The 10749-nt window shown below is 57.5% G+C and overlaps 2 protein-coding genes across 5 annotated transcripts in view; one reads left to right on the plus strand and one right to left on the minus strand.

The window, feature by feature from the left end:
• Nucleotides 1-2253, minus strand: part of SIK3 (SIK family kinase 3) — a 68044-nt gene extending 65791 nt beyond the window's left edge. For 2 of the 4 annotated variants that reach the window (XM_084495945.1, XM_084495943.1), the window contains exon 1: nt 2037-2253. In XM_084495945.1, the coding sequence (XP_084352071.1) occupies nt 2037-2246 (210 nt within the window). In that variant the 5' untranslated portion in view covers nt 2247-2253. The remainder of the gene's footprint in view (nt 1-2036) is intronic. The other 2 variants (XM_084495944.1, XM_084495946.1) reach the window with 2 other exon arrangements.
• A 412-nt stretch (nt 2254-2665) lies between these two features.
• PAFAH1B2 (platelet activating factor acetylhydrolase 1b catalytic subunit 2) lies at nt 2666-10444 on the plus strand. The gene is made up of 6 exons (XM_084495947.1): nt 2666-2971; nt 3471-3558; nt 4111-4200; nt 5122-5238; nt 6168-6290; nt 6900-10444. Exons 1-6 carry the CDS (start codon nt 2952-2954, stop codon nt 7176-7178), a joined length of 717 nt encoding a protein of 238 aa, XP_084352073.1. The 5' UTR covers nt 2666-2951; the 3' UTR covers nt 7179-10444.
• Nucleotides 10445-10749: the final 305 nt, after the last annotated feature.

A 10749-nucleotide genomic window follows, 5' to 3' on the forward strand; every position in this document is an offset into this window, starting at 1 on the left:
GCTTAAAGTTAAAAACAAGTTGGGTTAAAACAAACACTTAAAAACCAAAGCAGGGCAGCAGCTCCTGAAGACTGCAGCGCAACACCACGGAGAGGGGTCGGGAGGCACCTGCTCCCCCCGTGTTCCCCCAGTCCCCCCGTTAACACGCGTCCAGCAGCTCTTGTGCAGAGCGGGGCACAGAGCTGCGATTCCAGGTCTTAGAACCCAAATCAGCAGGGTTTCTGGTGAAACGTCAGAAGGGACAAAGGGGCAGAAGCAGGGAGATGCAGCGGGATACCTGCGGGTGGATGGATCCCCGTCAGGGAGCCGTACAGGGCACAGGGCTCCAGCTTCGCGTGGCCAGGGTCTGGATGGAGATCTCCAGCTCGGTTCCCACCCGAACTGCCAACTGCCCCTTTCTATTTCCTTACTTCCAGCAGGGCCAGTCACGCACACAGGCCTCCTGCCCTCTAGGACGAGGAGCGTTCCCCCTCGGCAGTGTCCCCAGCGCTGCCGACCCACCTGCAGCTGGGCTGCAATGCCCTGTGTCAGCACGACGTGCCCCAGCAGCAGCGCCAGGCGCGCCCGGCACACGCTCTCCTCCTCCTCTCTGTAAATAAACGCAGCCCTTCAGCCTCCGAGCGGCACGGGGAGCCCAGGCCTTTGATACCGGGACAGCCACCGCAGCACTCTGCCTTATTTTTTGAAGGGTAAGAGGGAAGCGAAGCCAAGCTGTTATCTGCAGATGTCACATCAAAGTCCGCTCGCCCTGCTGAATGTCCATCGGAAAGGAAAACAGGCCCCAGACCCCACCAGGAGAACACCTTTGCCATTAACGAGCAGCAACGAACCCAAGCTATTAATTGTTATCTCCAGCGTAACCTAAAAAGCCAGGGTAGGGCCTTTTTAAAATCAACACGGCCACTGGTGCTGAGATTCCTTGCAGGGCAGAGCAGCACGGGCAGCGAGCAGGGGCCGTGCTGAGCCCAGCTCTCCTCCAGGGCAATGTGCCACGGGGCCAGCTCTGTGGGGACTGGGGGTTTGGTGCCTGGGTCGTCCACGCTGCAGAGCACAGCCCTGGCAGGAGCTGCCGGCACGCTCAGTCGTGCCCCAGCTGTGTGTAACGCCCAGAGGGCTCCCCCAGCTCACCCATGGGAGCACTGCCCAGCGTCTGTGCTCTCCTCTAAGCCGTTTCCACTAAGCCGGACTGGTTAAGGTATTGCCAGGATGAAAGCAAAGCTGCCAGTGGCTGTTTCAAGATGATTTCCCACACAGATCTGCCCTTTCCAAGGTGTTTTACACCTGTGCCTGCCCCCTAACCTCACAAGCCCAGATCCTGAAGCAAATGGGCTCAGCCACGGCAGGCAGCGAGGACACCTCCAGCCCCACCGCCTGCAGCCCCTCCAGAGCAGGCAGTGCCGAGCTGCTGCCCACAGCCACGTCCTTCCCACCCAGCACAATCCCGGTTTCAGCCCTCCCATCGCTCACACACAGCGCGTTGAGCTCACTCCAGGCCTGTCAACCTTGAGGACGGCTCCCAGAGAGAATTCAGTGTGCGTCCTGCGGGCAAACCAGCCATCCGAAGGCAGAAACGAGGCTCTGCTTCGGCATTTTGCAAACCTTGGGCTGACACCATCCAAGCCGTGGCTGTGGAAGCGGCTGCACGCAGGGACGGCTCGGGGGTGAAGGGCCGAGCCGGGGTCCATAGGAGCAGGGATCCAGCGAGCATCCGAGCCGCTGCCGGCCCCGTTCCTGCGGGGTCAGCCCGGCTCCGTGACGGGAACCCAGCAGGGCTGGGAGCAGGGGGCGCGGGGAGGCCCAGCAGCCGGTGGGGGGGGGGGGCAGCGACAAAACCTGCCTCAGGACAGCCACAATCAGCCCTTTTTGGGCACAAATGCGACGAATTCACCCCATTCCCGGGCACGGGGGGGGGGGGCACAGCCGGGCCCTGAGCCCCCCGAGGCGGTCCCCGGCCCCTCAGCCCTCGCCCCTCGCCCCGTGTCCGCGCCCAGGCCCTGTCAGGGCCCTGTCAGCCCCCCCCCGGGGCCGGGCCTCACCTTGGCGCGGGTCACCAGGTGCGTGGCCAGCTTGACGACGGCGAAGTTGCCCTTGCCGATGGTGCGCTCGATCTCGTAATAACCGATGCGGGCGGGCCCCGGGGGCCGGGGGGGCGGCGGGGCCGGGGGCAGGCGCGGGGCCGGGGGCGGGGGGGGCCCCCCCGGGGCGCCGCTCGCCGCCGCCGCCGCTGCAGCCGCCGCCGCCGCCATCTTGTCGCGAGGAGCGCGCCCCCTCCCCCCCCCGCGGGGCTGCGGCACCGCGTGAGCTCAGCGGGGGGGGGTGGAGGCAGGGGGGGGCGGCTGCCATGGCAACCCCGCGGGGCGGGGCGGGGCAAGTGACGGCAGCGCGCGGAGGGGCGGGGCGAGGAGGGAGGAGGAGGAAGGTGATTGGGTGAGGGGCGGGGCTCCACAGTGAAAGGGGCGTGGTTTGAAGGAAGGGGCGGGGCCTCGCGGGGAGGGGCGGGGCCGGGAGCCCAGCGCGCCCCCGCGCGGCGTCGGGAGCGCGCGGCGCGGGTTTGGGGGGGTCGGGGGGGCCCAGAACCCCCGCGCGGCCCCGGTTGGGCCCGGAAGGGCTCGGTTGGAGCACGGAGCCCCCTCAGGCGGCGCTGGGCGCGTTGCGGGCCCTCTGTGAGGCGCGGCCGGCCCCCAGCGGGGCCCTTCCCACATCCCCGCGGCTCCGCGCCCGCACTGACGGGGCCGCAGGAAGCAGCGCGGTGACGTCACCGCCGCCCCGCTGACGTCACGCCGCCGCCCCGCTTCCCTTCCCTCCCCCCCCCGTTAGGGAGCGCGGGGCGGGACTTCCGGCAGCGCGCCCGGAAGCGGCCCCGCCGGGGTTGGTTGCCAGGCGGAAGCGGAAGCGGCGGCGGCGCAGGCGCGGAGCGGGCCCGGGCCGAGGCAGGAGGGAGGCGCCCGGCCATGGAGTCGCGGGGCGAGCCGTGAGTGCGGGGCGGCGCCGCGCCGGGACCGGGATCGGGACCGGCCCCTGCCCTCCCCGCCCCTCCCGGCCCCAAATCTCCCTGCCCCGGGGGACGCCGCCCCGGCCCCGCCGCGCCGCTGGGTGCCGGTGGCCGGGCCCCGCCTCGCCCCGCGGCCTGGCGCTGCGCCCGCCGCCGCCTCGTGCGGGCCGGGCTGGGCTGGGCGGCCCCGAATCACCGCGATTTGACCCCAAAATCTCCCCGGTTTGTCCTCGGGGGCGGTTCTCGGCCGCGAGGTGGCACCGGGGGCTCCCGTCACAGCCCTGCAGGCGGCCCTGCCCGCAGCCCGGCCTTGTCATTTAGAAATTAACCCGTTAAACGGGCACAGGCTGTCCGTTAAGCGGGCACACACCGCCCGGTACACGTCTAATGGGCCCTGGGTTTTTGGGTTTGTTTTATTTTATTTAATTTCCCCGGGGCCAGCCCTGAGTGCCGCCCACCTGCCCTCTTCTCTCCGCAGGAACCGGATGAGCCACGGGGACTCCAACCCAGCGGCCGTCCCACACGCCGCCGAGGACATCCAGGGGGACGACCGGTGGATGTCGCAGGTACAGGAGCTGCCTGGGGAGGGGCCGGGGACACGCGGGCTGTGCTGTGACCTGCCTGTAGGGGTGAATCCAGGCAATTAGCAGCGTTGACCTGAGTGCCACGGTGTGAAATAGCAATAAAAAAGCCCTGCTTCACCCATTAACAGAGAGAAATTGCCGACCTGTTTGTTAAACAAAGCACACAACAGGGTTCTGTGCCTGCAAAGCGCTGCTCTGCTCCACCTGTGTCTTTACAAGGCAGGCACCGAGCTGAAAAGGGCAGAGCTGCAGCGTCTGCACCCCCAGCCTCTTGCTGCAGCGCTTCCTCCTGCAGCCAGGGTGGCATAGCCGGAGGCTGCTCCCTGTGGCTGCGTGTGGGCAGTGCCCAGAGCAGGCAAAATGCTGCTCTCGGAGCCAAGAGCTCGTCCCTGTTGGGGTTGGTGCAGCTGGGAGGGGTGCTCATGGGTTAACATGGGAAAGAACTGTGTGGGAGGCACGCAGGGGGAGCTGCTCCGGCCCTTCCTGCACCATGAGCTGAGTGTGAGCTGACACGGTGCTGCTTTCTCCTGACAGCACAACAGATTTGTCTCGGACTGCAAAGACAAGGAACCCGACGTGCTCTTCGTGGGTGACTCCATGGTGCAGTTGCTGCAGCAGTATGAGGTACTGGTTACAGATAGAGGTGGTTGGGGCTGCACGGATTGGAAATCCTAATCCAGCAGCGTGTAATCATGCGTGGTCCTGATAACTCTTTCTGTTCCGTTCTGACTTTACCGCTGTCCCTTCTGTTGCTCTGCCCCGTTTCCTTCCCCCCCCAACGCCCGTACAAAGTCTCCCTGGTTTATCTGGGGCCGTTTGCAGTCCTGCTCTGGAGCAATTAATGACGGCCTCCCCTGGGCCACGCAGACACAGCCCTTCGCTCCTTCCGTGGACCTCCAGTTCCAAACTCCCGAGGGTGAAATCTCCGTAGGTGTGTCCTGGCCGGGGCATGTTTAACCCTCAGCGTGCTCTGTGCATGAACCCAATTCTCTGGTGCCAAAGGGAAGGCGTTAGAGATGCCCTGAGAAGGGAATTTTGTTGAAGGCACTGGTTAGGTTTTCTGCGTTTCCTTAATCCCTAAAACTAGGGTAGGGGAGCAAAGGGAGAGATTTGCTGCTCCGCGGTGGCCGTAGCTGAGTTACTTTGTTTGAGAGCTGCTTCCCAGTGCGCTCCAGGCTTTTTTAGTTCTGTTAGCTGGCAATAGAAGGGATTTCCTCAGCTCCTAGACACCTTCAGGAGTCGTGTCATTAACTGAGGTAGGGACACTGCGGTCTGCAGCAGCTCAGCGCTCTGCTCCTGACACCACGTAGCTGTTGGAGAGAACTTCCCCTTCCTTTGTGCCAGGACTGAGTGAACACCAGCCATTCCACCTCTTGCAGACCTTGGAGCAAAGCCCTGTCCCGTGCTTAAATGCCCTTTCTGGAAGTGAGTTTTGGGGTGTCTCCCTGCTCCTTCCAGTGCCACTGACAGCATCGCGTGTCCGTGCAGTGTCTCTGTCACCATCAGGCTGCTCCTCTGAAATAGGAAACTGCTCTCTGCTTGCAGATCTGGCGAGAGCTCTTCTCACCGCTCCACGCACTGAATTTTGGGATCGGTGGGGACACCACCGGCCACGTTCTATGGAGGCTGAAGAACGGTGAGCTGGAGAACATTAAACCGAAGGTACGACCGGGGCGCCGGGCGGGCAGCCTTGTGCTGACTCAGAGGAGATGTCAGCGGTGCTCAGCCCAGGGAGCTGTTAACTCCTGAGAGACCTTTTTGTTTGAACAACTGCCAGCACGAAGCACGCACAAGGTGCTGAAATGTGTTTGGCTAAACCAGAAGTGTTTGGGAACAGGGCCGTGCTCTCTCACACACGGGTTTCTCTGCTGAGTGTGCAAATAGCAGAGGAATCTTTAGGAGACATGGGCTCACGGCCCCAGCACAGCTGGCGATCAGGCCTGTTATTTATTATCGCTAGGTGCAGGCTGGATTGCAGCGTGTCTCAGGCCTGAGTGCTCTCAGCCTCTAGGTGGGGATGGTGAAATCTTTGACAGAAAGCCAGGAAAGATGTTCAGAACACGGAGCGAGGAACAGCTTCCCACCCTGCACCTGAGCTGGACTCCTTTACTGAAGGCACTGAGCAGCCCACCACGGTGCTGTGGTGCAAGGCAGTGCTGCAGCATGTGCTCCACTAGGAAGGCAGCGCCACTCATTTCTGTTATTTAACAGCATTTAATCTTTCCTTAAAGAAACTGAGCTGCACGATCGTCTCTATCCTGAAGGAGCGCGTGCTGTGTGAATGTTATCTCCTTTTCGACCAGTGCAGGCTCCTGCAGTGTGTTGGCTCTGTGGGATGGGGTGGACTCGGTCGTCTCCTAGGCTGAACAAAAAACTTGCAGTAATCCTGGTTGCTCTGGACAGAGGCTTGTGAGATACTGTGCAAAAGTCAGCATAACTGACAGCTGAAGACCTCTCGCGATGTGGGTTGATACTTAAACATTCTTAACCGAGCTTGCTGGTCACAGCTGATGTTTACATAGGGTTATCAGGGTCAGCGAGAGTCTTAGAACTTGTTCTGAAAAGGTTGCAAACATTTCTTCTCCTCACAGGTCATTGTTGTTTGGGTTGGAACAAATAATCACGAAAACACAGCCGAAGAAGTCGCAGGCGGAATCGAGGCCATCGTGCGCCTGATAAATACCCAGCAGCCACAGGCCAAAGTTATTGTGCTGGTATGTCTCGTGGAGAGCTGCGAAAACAAAGCGCTGTGAGGAGGCCCTGTGTTCTCTGTGCTGTGTCTGGGTGATACTGGGAGGGGTGGTGGGGGGGGAGGGCGCTCGCTGCATTTATCTTCTGCTTTGTCCGTGCCTCCCCTGCCTCGCCTGGCTCTGCAGAAGCTCAGCTCCACCAGAGGTGGGTGTGATCGTTGCCACTAGCAGCGTTGCTGCCCTGCTTAGTGATGTTGTCGAAGAAGCCCTGTAAGGGATAGAAGTGCCCAGATCAGAGCTGGGATCTGGAAGTCTTGGTTGGCCTCCTTGTTTTAACAGGCCGGCTGGGGGCTGTCCCACTGAGAAGCTTAGCGGAGGCGTTCAGTGCACCGCTGAAAGCTTTTGGAGAGAGCACAAGCTGATAGCTTTAAAAAAAAAAAAGCAAGAAAAGCAAGTGCCCTGCCAGTTGTGCTTATAGCTCATCGGCAGTTGCATTTAAAATTGGATCTGAATGGGCTGATTGAAGGAATGAGATCCCTCTGTCACAGACATCCTAAATTCTGAAAGGATGCTTGAATCGACAGGGAAATCGTTACTGTACGAAAGCTCCTCACTGCCTCTCTCTCGTCTCAGGGCCTGCTACCTCGTGGAGAGAAGCCAAACCCTCTGCGGCAGAAGAATGCCAAGGTGAACCACCTGCTAAAAGCCTCCCTCCCCAAACTGCCCAACGTGCAGCTGCTGGATGTAGACGCCGGCTTCGTGCACTCGGATGGCACCATCTCCTACCACGACATGTTTGATTTCCTGCACCTGACGGGAGGGGGCTACGCCAAGATCTGCAAACCCCTCCACGAACTGATCATGCAGCTACTGGAGGAGACCCCCGAGGAGAAACGAGCTGCTCTGGCCTGATCAGCTGACGTCAGTGTTCACATCCTCCAGCCCATCAGATCAGTTCTGTCACTGGCACTACAGAATCCTTCTTTCTTAAAGCACTTTCCATTGTAGAATGTTACGGATGCTCGTACCTAGTGTTTTGAGGGGGAAGGCTGATGTTTAACTGGTCTTGTACATGTGAGGGCCGGCTTGGTTGGTTTTATTGCAGGAGGAGATTAGCTGAAGAAGAGTTTTACTTTTAAACCATTCCTCATTTAAAATGAGAACAGGACTGTCACTCTGTGCCCCTCCCACGTATTGTTGCTCTGTGGTTGTCCTAGAACCTTTTAGCCTGTCTCTGACAGCCCGTGCACAGCTCCTGGCTCACCGTTCCTGGCTGTAGGGGTTGTGCTCTGTGTATTAGCCTGGGAATGAGAATTGCCTTCCACTTGCTAATAACAGAACAGATGCATTTTTCAGTCTCAGTCCCACCTTTTAATAATATTTCTGTTCTTTCCTTTTTTCCTTTTTTTTTTTTTTCCCACTGGGGGGTTAGGCGACACGTGTCGCTTTCCCACCCCTTATTTCTGAAGCAGCATGAAACTGGAATTGAGAAGTGTAACGAGACAAACTGTTAGCTGAACGCGTGTCGCACTCCCAGGTGCTTGTGCTCGTGCTTGCTTCACCATGCCAGGGCACGCTTCATTCCGTGCAGCTTCCCTGTGGGCAGCTTCGTTCAGGTGCTGCTGGCTGTCCTGTTCTCTGCTCCTGTCCGTGTATGGTGTCGCTGCCTTTTAACAGTTGTTCAGTGTAGGATTTTTAATTATCCGGTTAATATCACACAAGGTAGTTACGTCCTCGCTCCTATAGAACTGACATTTCATTCCTTTGAGTTGCCTGTGCTACTGGGCTCTCTACAGTGCTGTTCATCATTCTTTTCTCTTTTTTTTTTTTTTTTTTAAGTATGACTGTTACATCCTTTTTTTTTTTTTTTTTTTTTTTCTAAGGAAAACCCGTATGAATAACCCCTTTTTGCAAGGCCTAAATCAGTCTGAAGCTTTACAGATTCCAAGGTGTATATTTCTTTATTGCTTCTGTTTTACTTGTATAAACATTTTATTCAAGCAACTACAGCCTCTTACAGTAAAAAGCAAAGCCAGGGTGTAGCCTCTTCCTGCCCTGGACGCGGCTCACCTCCAGGCAAGGGAGCCAGTGCAGCGAGCGCCCTCTTCCAGGGGCTGCAAGTAGGTGGGACTTTTTTTGTTGTTGTTATGAGAGCTGGTTATAGTCTACTAGTGGTGGTATGAAAACAGCCTTTCATCTACAAGTGAAAGCTTCTCTTTTTCAAAAAGAAACCGTTTTGGACCCTAAACGCAGAGCCCTAGGCGAATAGCTAAATATACTCGCAAATAAAGTAACTTTAACTCAAGTCTGTTCTTCCTCAGCTTACCTGCCGGAGCTGGAGCGTGGCAGCGCTGTGCAGACATCAGAGATCCGTGCTGTGGTGGCTGCCAGCGCAGATCCCCGCTCCTCTCGGGGCGTGAGAGGGACCTGCAGCCACACACGCTCCTCCCGGCAGGTAAATGGGAGAGGAACCGATGGCTTTTTAGCGGGCGCTCCATGCTGTGTGCTTACTGAGGGGTGTTTAGGTGTCCAGGTTGCTTGCTGTGCCCTGCTGCAATGAAAGTACATAGGTACTGTATATAGTCTGTTGGCCCTTTTTTATAATAAAGGGTGCTGGTGTTTAATGCAGTCTATAATCTAGCATTAAGGAATACTTTTATGTCCCCACTACATTCCCCTCTTCCTGTAGATTTGATCATAGCAGGATTTCTGCCTGGATTGCATGCATAGTGTGTGTTTTGTTTCCAGTATATGTGATCTACACACAGATGAAGGAAGGATGAAGCTTTCCAATTCCCCGAAATAAAAGTAAAAAGTGTTGGAGTGCCGTAGTAGAAGGAGGATGATTGTCTCACCCCCATGGGCCAGGCCAGGAACGCGCTGCTCCCCAGGCCCCGCTCAGCCTATGCACTCTGTAGCCCTGCTGCCTTGCAGAGCGGGCTTTAAGATAAAGGTGTTCACGCTTCTGATTAGATGCTTGCTGGAGAAGCTGGTGTAGGAAAAAAGTGTGAAATCCAGCCTTGAAAATCCCTCGCAGTGGAGGATTCTTGGGGAAAAGATTTATTGACCCCCCCTCCACACACACACCCCTAGGGAGACGGGCCAAAGCGCCCTGCTCCCTGCGAGCTTTCCAGCTTTCTAGGCTTTTATAGAAAGGCAGTGCGATAGTTTAATCTATGCATCCCTGCTTCCCTCCGTGCTGTCCCTGCAGCTGGTTAAAGAGACGCTGCCCAGGAATGTGTCCTTCCAATAAAAAGTTAACTCCTCAGCTGCGGCCGTGTCCGGCGGTGAGTCAGCCGCTCTTGGCAGGGCGCTGGGTGGAATGAGAGAGGTTGGGCAGGTTCGTGGCTCCTCTGCAACGTGACTGAGGACAGCTCTGCTTAGGCTTGGCTTGCTCAGGTGCCACGCTCTGTGCTTGTTTCGGTGTTCGCAGCCCTCCTCCTCGGCTGCCTTAACCCTCGCTGATGGGTGCTGATGCTGCACGAGGAGAGGAAGGACAGCTTTTTTTTTTTGTTGTTTTTTTCCTAGGAGACTTTAGCTGTGCTTGGGGCTGTCTAGTAAGAAACTGTCCCGCACAAAATTGAGACGTTTTGTGTGAGGGCAAGGAGGGATTCTGCCTCCTCACTGAGCAAATACTAAAAAAAAAAACGAGTGCCTCGCCAAAGGACGCATAGAAAAGCTTCAGTTGCAGCTTTGGGTGACCGATGTCCCTTGGGATCGGGGCTGGGCTGGGCTGCCCCAGCCCGGCCAGCATGAATTATTTCATTGTTAATGGTTGGCTGTGGAAGAACCGGCCCTTTGGGGCTCTTTCCTTTTGTAAACAATCCAGTTGCATTTTTCAGTTCTGTGCTGAAGCCTGGTGTCTTGTCTGTACAGTGGCCTGCGAGCACTGCCAGTTCCCTATTTATTGCAGCCAAGAGAAAAGATGTGAAAGGACGGAAAAGAGTGCCTGGGGACTTGTTGGGGAGGAGGGGGTGACACTCCAGGCACATGGTGGGGACCTCCCCACCTGCTCGGGGGCGCTGCTCTGTGTCTGCTCACTGACTTGAACCTTCCCGGGTGGGAATTGTGATTCTGCTTTGGCAAAAAAAAAAAAAAAAAAAAAAAAAAAGCATCAACTGGTAGAACTCACTCTGTCTAGTGCATATTTCAATATAAATGTAAATGTTTCACCCCAACGTGTTGCAGTGTGTGTGTGTGCGCCTGCGTCTCCCGCTCCCTGTTGGCTGCCTCCTGTGTCCCGTTGCTGCTGCTGGGCCATGGACCGGCTGTGGGGTGCTGCAGGGTCGGGGGGAGCTTCCACAGGGGAGCCTCTCACGGGTAAACCCGCAGCCTTCCCTCCCGTGGGTATTTGGAGTCGTGCTCGTCTGGATCCTCGCTTCTCGTTCAGTATCCATTCTTACTGCTAGTCTGGTTTCTGCTTGTTTGTTCGTTTTCCTCTCTTTTCACCACCGTTTCCAAGCGATGCAGAGTTCGGGTTCTG

Source organism: Aythya ferina (assembly GCF_964211825.1).
Source record: "Aythya ferina genome assembly, chromosome: 22".
Lineage (NCBI taxonomy): Eukaryota > Metazoa > Chordata > Aves > Anseriformes > Anatidae > Aythya > Aythya ferina.